The sequence below is a fragment of the Bombus affinis genome, chromosome 14 (genome assembly GCF_024516045.1).
Source record: "Bombus affinis isolate iyBomAffi1 chromosome 14, iyBomAffi1.2, whole genome shotgun sequence".
Lineage (NCBI taxonomy): Eukaryota > Metazoa > Arthropoda > Insecta > Hymenoptera > Apidae > Bombus > Bombus affinis.
The window spans coordinates 7,320,618-7,334,672 of record NC_066357.1 but is presented as its reverse complement, the minus strand read 5'-3'; the positions used below and the strand labels follow the sequence as shown (position 1 = coordinate 7,334,672).

The following is a 14,055-nucleotide window of genomic DNA, read 5'->3' as shown; positions in this document are numbered from 1 at the left end:
TAGAAATTTTTCAACAAAAATTCCGTCTGAATTGACCTGAATAATGATTAGAGGGCAAAATGACGATTTCACGTGGATCGAAAATCAGAAAGCCGATGAAATAGAGACACGGCGAAGGATAATAGAGAAAAGTGCCGAAAAGAAGCGAAGATTACGTCAACAGCACATTGAACGCAAAGAAGCATTAGAAGCGGAAAAACTACAATATGCCAAGGCGGCTGGTGATGCAAAAATTCGACAGCTTAAACGCACGCAGCGACTGGTCGAGGAGCTTGCACGTCGTAAACGTAAAAGCGCAATTTTCCTTTAACTCGTTGTTAGACTGTTGGTGTATATGCATTCATGGAAAATTAGAAGCTGCAAAGATGCGCACAATGCATATAATATGCAAACATATACAAAATATGCAAAGTACAATACTCTCTATAATGTTTTATGTTTAATGATTATTATGACCATAACGTCTATATGTTTGTAATTATATCCATAAAAATATGAATTTGCATAAATAGCCGCAGTCTATTAATTCTAAATTTACTTACTGTGCACCTATTGATATAATACAGATATCGAACTGCAAGAGTCATTAAAGAGTAGAAAGATAAGATCTGCTGTTCCATCTGTATGTAACGAAGCATTGAAGAAGAAACACGTAGAATTGATAGAAAAGAAGACTCAGGATGAAGAGATACAAACTTCTAACCTGTCCAGCCCATGGGACGTGGAAGAAGATTTTGAGACGAAGCAGCGGCAGAAGAAATTAAGTTACAGAAGAGATCTGCAGAACCAACTCCTAGATAATCGACGGAAAGTGCGCGAGAAAGAAGAGGAGAAGCATCGCGAGCGAAAAATAATGGAAGAAGTTGACGAGACGATGCACCAAGAAAATTTGGAAGCGGAGAAGAGAAAGAAAGAAATAGCTGCTTTGATGGAGGCCGAGAAGGATGCTTTTTTAAAAGCTCGACGATTTTGGAAAGAGAAGAGGAGGGAGGTTCTGAAGCAGGAACACGACGAGATTTTGCGAATCATCGCTAAAAGGGAGGCTTTGCAAAAGAGGGAAGCTGAAGGAAAGGTTCTACGAAGACGTTCATTTATTGCCGCTGAATTTTCTCTTAACAATGCACCTGTCTTTTTTAGGCTGATACTCAGGCAGCTAAGGACGCTATGTTAGAAAAGATGATGAGTAAATTGATGGAAGAAGAGCATAAACGAATAGAACGAGAAGAAATTTCCAGGGAATTGTATTTGGTAGAGAAAGAACGCAAACTGGCGGATGAAACGATTAAACTGGCGATGAAAAAGAAACGTACTGCGAGACAACAACTAGAAGAGATGGTGAGATTGGGGTTGCATGGCGAAATTCTTTTTTTTTTTTCATTGCACGTTATCCTTTTATACAATACGCGTAAGAAATGTAACATCGTGTATAAAGATTGTTAGAGGCTGTAAAATGAACAGGCAAAAACTCAGAGAGCCATGGCTGAAAGGAAAGCGAAAGAAAATGCGATCGACGCTGCTTTCGCTAAGTATTTGGCAGATGAACGAAAGAAACAGGAGGAAAAGGAAGGTCAGAAGGAGCAAGCACGACGCGAAAAAGGTACGTAAATCACCGTTGATATCAAAGATATAGCATTTGACACGAAACGAACCAACATGGTCGAGCTTTGCCATATTTTATTTGTAGTTGTCCAATATGGAAACGAATTGCGCGAGGCTATAGAGCAAAATAAAATGCAACGTTGGAAGGATGCAGGGAAGATAAAGCGTGAAGTTAATATTAACGAAACTAAGTGCCATTCGGAATCTAACTTGGAAGCAGTGAAATTTCAGCAGGCGAAGAACGATGTACTTTAAATAGAAAGACCGAAGATGAAATTAAATTTTTAATTCTACAGCTATTTATTGGTATACAGATATATACAATGATGCGCGAAAACCATCGCTCTCGCGGTTATTGCGGCTCTCGTCATTTATACAAAGTCCGTGTAAAAATACAGCAGCCCCATCTTATATCGGATATTAAGTACGTGATAAATTAACAGTCTCGCCTCGGGCGTGTCCAGTATCGAAAAATCGGACGGGAACAGCTAACTAACGAGTTTCGTTCTGCCGATCGGATTTTTCTTGGCAATCGAGGCAATTCTCGAGCGATTTCTTCTACCATTTTTACCCCTTCCATTTGCAATTTTTCGCTTTCGATTTATAACAATTGTCACGTAATATCAAAACGATCGTTTCAATTTCTTTTTTCCTTCTTTCTCTCTCTTTCACTCTGTGTTAAAACATGTTCGGCGTAAGAAGGGGTCGAAGTAGCGAAACAAGTAGCACTCGAGCATTAAGAATAACTATAAGTACGAACGTTAGTTTTCTCGGTGACTGGCTAGTCGCCATAGTCGCTTACGAACTAATTCGATCGGTCGATCGTTCTCATCTCTTCTTTAAATGACGAGTAAATCAATACATCTATCGTTAAAACATTATACACTTGGAAACGGTACAGTAATATTCGGAAATGAACTCGTGAAACGCATTCCTGAGATCGTAGAGAAATTCTTTTCTCGGAAGATCGTCGTTCAATGGATGATCGTAATGATCGTAAACTTTAAAAACTGAATACTATTGTAAGTTGTCTATTTGTATTCCTTATACGCTACGTGAAATCCGTATGTCCACGTATCGAAATTGCATCTCGACGAATGGTCCTGACCTACGGTTCTTTCTTCCAGACAAACTAAAGAACCTCTATGGAGAATTTCTTAAGTACGAAGCGATAACGAGGGAGGGAATTAGGCGACATGGCCACTGGCTCAGAACCGGTCAAGTTCACGAATTTAACACAGATTGGTCTTAAAAGTAAAATCACATTTCCTTTGATAACCCATTTGCCTACATCGACTCGCTACTCTTGTTTTCTCTTTCGACCGACGCGGTTTTCCACGCGTCGTTTCTTCTAACTTTTCTCTAAGAGAAACGAAGGAGGGAAGATGGATGCAACAATTTCTTAGCCAGTCGGAAACTGCAGTCGCACTGGTTGATGCTTCTCTGTTTCGTTTAATAAATAGTATCGACTATTCGAGTAAACGTTTCTGACTAAATAATAATCGCTTACGATTTACGTAATATTAGGCCAATGGGTTAATTAAATATTAATCGCGTAACACATATTGAACGATCGACTCTCGGAGATTGCAGAGACTCGATCGCAATCCGCTTACGCCTGTTAAACGTGTATATAAATTCACGTAAAAGTAAAATCACATATTCTTACGATTTAAGTACACGTACGCACGTATGTATACACACAAGCAGATTTTTGTTCATTTATTCGCAGCAATCGGCAAAATACTCTACTGGTTTTAATCAGAGGTGGGCAAACGAAGCGTGTCTCGATGGTTCTTTCGCGTTATAATAACGATATACGCGTATCATTTTACGCGCAATTCCCTCTTGTACGATACGTTATGGCAGTATTTATCGCAGCACGTTTTACATTAATGAACAACGAAAAATAGATTTGCCCACCTCCGTCCCTTAACGCTAATAATATCTCATCAACGGTGAACAAATCTGGTCAGAAATTTCCTGTTGCTCTTCGTCAACGAGACCAATCACCACGCTTTTTCTCGGCGTCTTAACGATGATACAAGCGTTTTTTTTTTTTTCTTTTTTTTAACACATAACTCTCGCAAGTCTCTAGTACGTTTCGCGGAAGCTATTCTTCTTGTTTCACGAAACCATAAATGTTAGCGGATATTTCAATAATGCTTGCGATCGATAAGGTGTTTATATGGTGGGTCAAAGTAATAGAAGCATCGGGCAAATGCCAGAGTATTCTGAGAAAAACACCGTTTCTGTGGAATGGAATGCATCGAAGCGAATAACAAATAACATTAACAAACGTTAGAATAAGAACAAGCAGTTTCAACGAGGGAAATAAGAGGAACATAGATTCGATCGGATGGAAAGAGATTTGGAGGAATCGTTGGAATGTTCAACGGGCACAGAATCGTTTCGTTAAGCGATATCGACTAATAGCACCGCAGAATAGTAATGATAAATCATTTCAATAGGATTAAGCTACGACCGTTTTTCCAGTAGAGTAGACAATCTCTGAATACACACTGGTAGGAATGAAACTCATGGAAATATAGCGAAGAATGCGTGTCGTTAATTCTCGTATCTTTTATACAGTCTCAAAAATATAAATAGCTCAACGAGAGTCTTGCCATCGCTTATCCACTGGAAATGCAAATAATCCGGCAAGTTTTACACCGCGGTTAGGAATTGCCGGCGAATAGGAACCATGAGAATAGTACGTTAGATTAACAACAGCAAGTGCAGGCAAAAAGTATCAAGTTGACGATAGACGATCTTTAAAGAAACTCAAAAAGGATAGACTAGCTTCAACTATCAACCGCGATTTACGTTCTCAAAGATTCTTCTCTTTTTTTTTTTCTAAGAGAAACTTCGATTCGTCGCTAGATCACGAATTTCTTAGCAAATCGTGTGTCTGCTGACTTCCTGTTTGTCTCACGAAAAACCATCACCAAGGAAAAGCAAGAAGTTTTCTCTTCGATCGCGAGATTCTTTTCGCAAGTTTCGAACAGCGGTGTACGATAGGCACGATATAGTAATAGTTTTAAGTATTTTTCTTTCTCCTACTCTTTCTCTCCGTTATTCGTCTCCAAATAAGACGATACATCACTTTAGAAGTCGCATCTCACATCGATCGAACGCTGATCCCTGAACTGTTATTAAAGCTGCGATCGCAAACGAATCGTAATCTCGTGTTTCCGGAGAAAGAACAAATTTTTCAGCGCGCTTTTCGACGGGCGAAAATAGGTCTGTGACTTTGTTCCTTGTGCCATCGATACGTCGATGCGCACGGCTGCGGTTAGTCCTCTCTTTTTTTTTTCTTTTTTTTTTTTAAAGTGAAATTTGGCCCCTTTTCTTTGGAAGAAGAAAACTTGGCTTGGATCGTTCAACTAGCACTTCCATAGAACGCGGATCGTTTCGGTGATCGATCGTTACATCGTAATACGAATTCGACGATTTACGAGGTGAATTATTCTGAACGTACGACAGATATGTCGTCTTATTACTAGGAAGACGTGAAAAAGAGCGAAAGCGTACGCCATATGTGTATGCGTGCTCCTCGTTATTAGATACCGATAAAAAAATAAATTCCAGCACAGTAGAACGGAAGAAGCTCATTTGGGGTTGCGTCAACGTTTATGAAAACACGCCCAGCAGCCATTAGACTAATACGATAAAACGGTTTGGTTCTTCGAAGTTCGATTTCGCTAATAATAAATACCTTCTTCTTTTGATTCTTTATTCCGTCGAGCGTTTTTTAACGATCGACCAGAGCGGTTAATTATATTTATCATTAGCGAAACTGAGGCTGAACCACGGGATAGCATGTAAAAGGTTTTCACATGTACCTATCCTTCGCGACTTCGGCGGACGGGATTCTTCGACGTATCGATTTCTTCGATACAGATCTTTTTTCTAAAAAGATTCCTCTAAATAACGAACAGATCTAAGCGTCTCTGATTCACCGTGGTCACGTATCCGAGAAGAGGAACTCGCTCTCGGACAGTAACACTTCGAGATCGGAAGGAACGGTATGGAGATCAGAATTGGCCGGCTCAGGTAAATCACCCGCACTGTTTCCGATTCCTGTAGGCGCTATTTGTCTGGCCCTGCCGATTCTGACCCTGTCCTTCTTTTTCGCTGTCCTTAGAAGAACACCGGTTCGTGGAAGCTTCGGCCTGCCATTCACGTGTGTCGTGTTTGGCGCCAGGGCAGGAACCTGCGCTACCTTGTCGGATTTTCTCAGTTTCACGCTGAACCTGAAAGGGGGTTTATAAACTACTTGCAGCTTCGCCCTCTCTTTTCTTGCCCCCGAACTTGCTGGTGTTTTCGTTTCTTTAGATTCGATTGGTCTTCTCGAAATCGCTTGCCTAGTCGCAGGCAGTCTGGTTCCTGCACCAGTCAGACCCACAGGAGTAGACTTGCTTTTCGGTAAACCAGTCGCGTTGCTTCTGCCAGTTTCCGGTCGACATTGAGAGGATGCCAATAACCAGGAACGTACTTTGCTTTTAGGATCGGCGTTTGGCTCGGTTTCTTTCTCAGCCTGGATAGCCGAATAATCGATCACTTCTTTCTTGTGTTGCTTCTTACGCTTTCTTTTCTCGTTGTCCGCGCTGCTTACGTTGCCACTCGAATTCTGCTTATCTCGACTTGGGAAGGTCTTCTTCCGTTTGTTCTCCTGTATCATCGCAGGCGTCACATCTGCCGATCTCTTCCTAGCAAAGTCCTCGGTCGCGTTCGCCGATATCCTCTTCGTCTGCGATTGAGGCTGTTTCTTCTTCTTCGATGCATCCTTGCCGGATTTGTCCGCGTTTCCATGAGAATCCTTATGCTTCCGATGTCTCCTCTTCTCCCTGACTTTTCTGCTGAGTGGAAGCTTTGCACGTACAGCCGGAGGATGCACTGTCACTCCCTCCGTTCCCTCCGGCGGAAGACGCACAGTTTCCGTCGTTGAGCTGTGTATTATTGTAACTGACTTGAGTTTCAGGTCCGGCCGTTTGCCCAGTAATCGCATGCTCGCCACCTAAATTCAAAGAGTCGTAAAGTATTAACGATGATATCAAGTGGTTGCGTGTTCTACCGTTACAGGTATTGATTTAGGCAGATGTTAGCGGTGAAATGTATGAGGGAAATCAACTACGATACTGCTGATAATTGTACGATCGCGTGTTCGTTACTCGAATACTTATACGAATGCTGGAGGATTTATAATGAATTAGATACAAAGGTACAACGACGTTTTCAACTAGCGTGTGTTACAGATGCTGCGGATACAAGACTCTACTTTCGTCTGTTCCTAGACTTACTCTCGACACGCTTTTTATCTGCGCGTTTCCTCGATAGTCTCTGGCGTAAAAATGATTGGTATCGTATTATATAGTAAACCGTATTTTTCTAAAGAACAATTCGAATGTGTATAGAAGAAATATCAAGAATAGAATGAAAATTAACGTCGAAGATTAAAGGAAGAATTAAAGTAACGCTTACCAATAGCGATACAGCAGCCACAATGATAAAAGCGGCTGCGTACCAGTGGTCAATTATCCAACGACGGAACGTGGCTAGGCTTTCGTCGGACAAGAGAAGCTTCCTTAAGGTTGCTAAAGGACCACTTGGATCGACCTGTAGAACAGTTCGTAGATAAAAAGTATCCTATCATTGATAGATAAAGTCTGTATTTACCGCGACGAAGCATCTAAATAGAGAAAGTCGAAATTCGATTTAATCTACTTTGGAATTATTGCTCAAAATAAAAATCTGTAATCGCTATAAATATAAAAAGCTATTGATACAACGAGGACATGAAATCTTCCGAAGATAGAACTTGAAAAATTTTCTATTTTCAGTTTGATACCATAGCGTAGTGAACGTATTGTTTTATCCTGTATCGTAGAAAAAAGAGACAGGATTTGCCATAGTATAAAGAGCGAGTATATACGAGTAAGCGTTTGCCTATTTATAGCTAGGCTACTATGATAAACTCGCCATATGATAAAATGTCATATGGTCGCACCTCACGACATTTTTGGAAGACGTCACAGTATCCGTTATAATCATTGCACGGTGTTCCAGGCTTCGAGAACATGTCCGGAATGTCGTAGGGTGGAGAGTTCCAATCAAAAGACGACCTATACGCGTAACATCGATCATCGATATATATTTATTTTTAACATTATAAAAAAATATAAGCGCAGAGAAAAATGCGGTTCATAACGTACAAGCAGGGTTGATTTTCTCCGGGCAGACGACAACATAGTTCACAGGCTTTCGTCGGTGGATCATTTGGCCCGGGAATGCACTGGCAAGATTCCAATCCGTATGCAAGGCATATACTACCGGTGCACTCCTACGAAACAAGGAAAAAGGTAAACGATGCATATGCGGAAAAATATTTCTCCGTCATTGTCTGGATTTCGCGCTCACCCCCATAAAACACACAAATTCGCGATTGCAGATCGTCTTGTTGGGCTTGTTGATGGAAGGAGGACAATACGGTGATCGACCGTCGCAGAAGCTTGCGTCGCGACATCCGTTGTCGTCTCTGCACTTGTCTCCGAATCTTAAATTGCACTCTGCCGTGCAACATGGACCCTGAAAAATGATAACACGCTTTTAATTGCTGCAATCCTGGAGTTCTTTGGCTTTTGATTAATTATTAATTAATTAATTTGCTTCTAACGAATGAAAAGATCCTCGGGGTCGTGTGGAAAGAATATGACAAGTCTGTTTGAAACGTATGTCGCACTGTGTCGTATCCTGCGTTTACGTACTTGGCTAGGACTACAAATGGAACCCGGTGTGAGTGTACAGGGTGTCTCGCCTGCCGGCGGATAACGACGTTGGGGAAAACAACACGAGTCCCTGCAATCTTCTTCCCATCCGCAGTCGCACTCTTCACCCTCTTCGATGACACCATTGCCGCATAATGACACTTGCGGCTCTGGAAACACATACACAGTTTCCTTAGTCTCTCTCTAAACGCGTACATAAATGCGCATATTAGGTTCAGCAATAGGTTCATTCGCTTTTGCTCGAAAGACTACGAAGCGTTATATTTACTTTGACGATTATTTTCATATAAAATTCTTCCCATTAGTTTATCTCGTTTCTCCGTAAATTTATCCATTATCGATTATTAATATCATCCATTAAAAAATTCGAGGACTCTCATCTCTACATTTTCTAAAAATATATATCTAGATCGGTGAAAGGCGAATGAGCTTATTGCTCAACCCAATATATACACTGCCATAAATATTAGGACTTATTCGTCGCATTTGTCAAAAAAATCGAACAAATTTTATTCTATTTTTAATATCTTACGTTATAAGACACATAGGGTGTATTGGAAATCACAGCGATGCAAAAATTTTGAGAACTCGCAGCTATTAAAAGCATCGAAGTCCCAATAATTAATTAAGTTATACATTTATTTTCTGCTACTGAAATTTTGATCACGATAAACGTAGAATAACAGTTTTTTTTCGTGCAAATTACCGGTAGATTGATTCGATCGTCGATACGATAGGAATAAAATGACAGATCTACGATAAAACGATAGCAGTGAAAGGTATTCAATTTATATTAAATATCGTGTGTCCTAATATCTATGACGGACCGTTTATGCTCTAAGTTTCCAGTCCTTAGGAAGGATATAGTGAAAGCGGGGATCCGCGGAACGACTTTATCGCTGGAGGAAACTGTACTTAAAAGTTTCGACTATTATTCGGGATAGATATATTCGGTGGAAATATTACTACGTTAAATAACTTTCGATCGGAGGAGCGCGCAACTATAATGGACGGGTACATTCCGCGAATATTCGATATTCGACAGGGGACATAAAAGTAACGAGCCAGAGACTGACCAGTAAAGCAACCCTTCGGAGAACGAGCTTTGCTATTCAAAACTGGGTTTATGGCACTCAAGCTACATGGGCTGAAACGATTATTGTTTCGCTTGTCGCCGCTGGTAGCACGAGCGAACATAATGAAGTTTCCATCCTCTCCGCCGGGCGTGCATTGTTCCGGATCGTGCTGAAACAAAGTAAAGTGGCGCCTCGTGTTACGCGCGTATCGACATCGACAGTCCTAGAAAAACGAGCAGAACCGTCAAACTCGTCTCTCCTCTTTCTCTTTCTATGCGCGTGGCTTGGCACGAAAAACGTATTAACATTACGAAGCGGTCGTGATATCTCATCTAGAAGCAAGAACGAGACCGTGTATGCGTACGTATATGGAGTAAGTAAATTCAAAGCAGCCTACCGGTGAGCCGAAGTTGTGACCGATCTCGTGGGCCAAAGTGACGTGAGAAACGGCGGGTGGTACGTGCTTGCCGTAATTCAGCAAAGTCACTATTCCGGTGTTCAGCGACTTCATACTGCCACGATAGTGCTGCAAAGTTTATAGTACATTTTGTAGATTTCAAGGTGCTCGATGTTCGTTTCGAAAGGAAGCGGGAGTGAGTTTCGGATTTCCGAGTTTCGAGGCTTCCTCGATGAAAGAAACGAAAGGACGGAGAGTTGACCGACAGTCGATTTCTATTTCATCCTTCGTGTTTGGAATTTTATGATTTCTATTCTTTATCGATATTTTTGCTTCGGTTATTTTCGAGGAAAGCCTAAAATTCATACGAATTTTGGTCACTTTTGCGAAATAGTTTACCGTATCGGTAACGATCTATGAACTCTTAGCCTCTGGGCCTAAAGTACAAATAAAACGATAATAAAAATTCTAATAATCTGGTAATATGGTGTCTCTTCCTTACCGCCTATTTTACAAATTTTCGAACGTATACGACGAGTATAATATTTTTTGGAATAATTTGTAGTTACGTTATATCACGATATATCATTACAATTATATATAGCAATATTCTTCTAATTCACTGTAGCAACAAGCTTACCCCGTTCTTTTCGCAGACTCCACCAGCGTTTTTCAGATCGCCGGTCCAAGCTAGTCCAAGCGTTCCCATCTCGAAATCCCGATACGTGAACATGTAAGCTAAGCAGAACGCGTCGTAATCCTCTTCTGCAATGAACAAGACGAACCGGGGGATTTGCAATCGTTCGGGTGATCGATCGGATGTTTCTTTCGCCGCAAACAACAATCGACTGCCGTTATGCGAAGTATCGTTAGAAGGAAGATTTATTTACCGGAGAAGAGCTCCAGATACTTTTCCACGCCGTAGTTGCCTGGGAATCGATAATTGGGATCTCTCAGCGCGTCCTCGCTGTGAACTTTCACACGTTTTATCATGAAGCTGATGTTGTCAGGTCTGCCGTCCTGGTTGAAATCTAGCAACAGCAACGTATTCTCCTTAGATGTCTGGAGTCGGCACGAGGTACATACGTATATTGTTCGCGGACAGCGCATACACAACGTTGGCCAATATTTTATGATCGTAGTTTCTTGTGAAACTGGCTCGGTACTTAATTGCGAAATTGAACTACTATTGTTAACGAAATTTTACAAGTCACGCGCCTTAATAAATTCCATTGCGTAACGCTAACAACTTTGATATCGAAACAGAGAACTACGGATTAGAGTTACAATAGTTACAATTGATAGTCCTGTTCAACATAAAATCGTAAATTACGCTTGTCACCTGTTAACCGACCGATATTACCGGTTAGTAAACAACTATCGTGCAAGAGAGACCAGTTTGGAAAATGTACCGATTACGTATAACTAATTATGCATAATCGACGAGATTTTTATCGCGATAACGAACAACGCTCGAGTTCTCCAAAAGGTCCGACATTTCCACCAATAATTCTTCAAGATCTTAATCATTTTCTAATAATCAGTTTGTCAGGATCTCCATATTCTTTCGTAAGTGCGCTAATTCTTATACGCGTTCCGAGAATATCAGCTCCAGACTTTGATACTAAGAAAATCGCCGAACTCCCATCGCGTTAGAAAGAGCGCGAGAAACGAGTAGGAAATTTACCAGTGTGCTTATAAATGGAGTTGACCCTTTGCACGTGTCTCGTCATCACCTCGATGCAAGCCTCCTCCGTGCCGTATCTCGCGAAAAACTGATGATCCGCTTGCAGGTACAGCATGCAGGTGGTTTTTCGCGGATCCACAGTGGCACGTTTGTGCAAATGCCTAGCGATACGATCACCGTCGCTGCTTCTAAAAAGGAGAAAAGCGGCGAGTCGCGAATTTCTTACGGGACCCGGATAAGCGCGGCTTATCCTTTTTTCGTAGCGGTTCGCCCGAGACCGACTTCCGTTTCGTGATTTTTATGATTTTACTCAAAACGAAACGTTACACGATACGAAACGAAATGGACCGCGTTACGAGAAGGGACGAGCCGCGTTCAAACAATTTTCCCCGACCATTTTCTCTCTCGCATCCGACACTCACGTTTCCATACGTGCTGCGCTCTTATCTCTGTCCAAGGTCAAAACTCGTGCACCGTTTTCCTTCGAGTAGAGAGCTTGCCTCTCGCCGAGCAGAGGTTCGTAAAGCGTCCGAGAGTCGTTCCCATAATCATGTTCGCCCCTGAAAAAGTAAAGATACGGTATAACGATATGTGCATGGTGTGCGGACGTGATCATTGCTTTCGTTGCACGCGGAAGCTGCTGGTACAAGGAGCAAGGAAATTATGGTAATTATTCGGAACGGCGTACACCTCACTGATTTCGGTGAAGTATGTTGTCAAGCTTGATACTCCGAGTAAACTTCTTTCTATGTAGAGAAACCCGTACGAAATCGTATACTTGAGTTTCCAGGGTTCTATAACTTCTTAATTTGTGAAACACAAGTTGTGTAATCAATATCGTATTTATTAAACGCTTTCGTTATGAATATAAAATAGCTGGAATGATACAAGATGTAAGGAAATTACGTTAATTATTCAAGATAGCGCGCACCTCGCTGATTTCGATGAAATACGTTGTCACTATTGCGACTAACTTTCTCCTATGTAAAAAGAAAATCTGTACGAGATCGTATACTCGAGTTTCTAGATCTCTATAAATCTTCGGAATTTACGAAGCAAATCGTGCAATCAAAAGTGTATTTACTAAATGCCTTCGTGATGAATAACAGATAATTGAAATGGAATTCAAGAGTCGAAATATAGTATCGAAATTAACGACAGAGCAAAATCCTCTCGTCTTTTTTTATCTATCGTAATTTTATCGTATGCTATCGTTGAAAATCATTTACAAGCAGTACAGTCGTCGTATGTCCGTCAATCGCGTCTTTACTCAAGCGACTTTTACTATTATCGTTTCTTCTAGACGCTTCAACCGTTTTATTTTCATTGTACGTTAATCTTTAATTGCTTCTAAGTTTACGAACAGTGGCGATTAGTAGAAAATGTTCCTCTATACCTTCGGCTCGCCTTTTTCACGTAGAATCGTCGTCTTGCCGATTTTGCCATGTTTGCCGGCCCTGTAATTTCCTTACACGTTTGTACACAAGATAGTTGGCAAGGACCGCGATTTAGCTCGCGCTTAATTACCAACGATTCGTCCGGGAATGTTTGAAGATCCGCGGTTTAAAGCTCGTTACATGTACGTGGTGCGGCCTTGCACGTATGCCGGCGAATAATGCGTCGGAGAAATTGGTAACGAAATTAACGCGAGGAAGGTGCGGCCCGTGTTCCGAGTTGATAAACCTCAGACGGCGCAGACGTTCGAGCAACGGAGCTGTCTCTCGTTAGATCCATTTTCATCCTCGGTTAACGTAACGCGATTTGCCTGGGCTGTTTTAGAGGCGTTATCCTGTTACATTAACGAACGAACGCCTATGTAGCGACGAGGCCTGGCAATCTGCTCGTCCTTCCATCGTTACGCGTTACTACGATTCCTTTAAAGTCTAAGATTACGGTTACAGGTTTCAATTCTTCGAAGCAATTCGTAAATTTGTTTCTCGTTATGCTAGAAACGCTTACGGATGCTGAATATAACGAGCGTAAATTAAAAAAAAAAAAAAAAAGAAGAAAGAAGCAAACGTGTCTTCCTTTCGTCCTTATTTTTTTTTTTCAATAAGGGAGAGTAGTTCATTTGTTAAGTATCTGAATTACGTTCTTCTTTTGGTCGTTATCGACACAATCGTAATTTCTCAATCGTTGAAACGTATCTCGAGTTTGTCATTTTGTATACGTATGTTCTCGTTCCATCTCTACGCTAAACATTTACGTAAAATATTCCAAGTTTTTCGCACTCATATAGAAGACTCCGTTACATTTGCTTACTTCTGTTACACTTTATTATGTTGCTTAAGCTTTTGCATGAACTGCGAATGTTTTACGTCGCAAAGTCAAGTTTATACAAAGCGTACGTTCTTCTTGTTCTCTGTGTAAGCTGTAAAGATGTATGCTTGTAAAGCGTAATTCTTTTACACGGAGTTGCGTTTTAAAACGTGATTAAGACCGAAACGGTAAAGAGGAAGTCTTGTAACTCTATAGGGGTGGCAATAAACTACCACTACTACGTTCAAA

At 41.1% G+C, this 14,055-nt stretch overlaps 2 protein-coding genes across 3 annotated transcripts in view; one reads left to right on the top strand and one right to left on the bottom strand.

Moving 5' to 3' along the window:
- Window positions 1-18: 18 nt before the first annotated feature.
- On the top strand, window positions 19-2,303 carry LOC126923986 (uncharacterized). Its single transcript, XM_050737977.1, has 4 exons — window positions 19-1,072; window positions 1,138-1,335; window positions 1,459-1,597; window positions 1,685-2,303. The coding sequence occupies exons 1-4, from the start codon at window positions 854-856 to the stop codon at window positions 1,852-1,854; spliced, it is 726 nt and encodes a 241-aa protein (XP_050593934.1). The 5' UTR covers window positions 19-853; the 3' UTR covers window positions 1,855-2,303.
- The window catches only part of LOC126923951 (disintegrin and metalloproteinase domain-containing protein 10-like), a 57,055-nt gene continuing 44,870 nt past the window's right edge, over window positions 1,871-14,055 (bottom strand). The window contains exons 6-18 of one of the 2 annotated variants that reach the window (XM_050737905.1): window positions 11,970-12,107; window positions 11,548-11,735; window positions 10,751-10,891; window positions 10,501-10,625; window positions 9,861-9,989; window positions 9,464-9,632; window positions 8,367-8,536; window positions 8,020-8,187; window positions 7,815-7,942; window positions 7,610-7,724; window positions 7,084-7,218; window positions 6,903-6,942; window positions 6,277-6,619 (exon numbers count right to left, since the gene is read on the bottom strand). In XM_050737905.1, coding sequence (XP_050593862.1) covers window positions 6,423-6,619; window positions 6,903-6,942; window positions 7,084-7,218; window positions 7,610-7,724; window positions 7,815-7,942; window positions 8,020-8,187; window positions 8,367-8,536; window positions 9,464-9,632; window positions 9,861-9,989; window positions 10,501-10,625; window positions 10,751-10,891; window positions 11,548-11,735; window positions 11,970-12,107 — 1,843 coding nt within the window. In that variant the 3' untranslated portion in view covers window positions 6,277-6,422. Of the gene's footprint in view, window positions 6,620-6,902; window positions 6,943-7,083; window positions 7,219-7,609; window positions 7,725-7,814; window positions 7,943-8,019; window positions 8,188-8,366; window positions 8,537-9,463; window positions 9,633-9,860; window positions 9,990-10,500; window positions 10,626-10,750; window positions 10,892-11,547; window positions 11,736-11,969; window positions 12,108-14,055 lie in introns of both variants that reach the window. The other variant, XM_050737904.1, reaches the window with a different exon arrangement.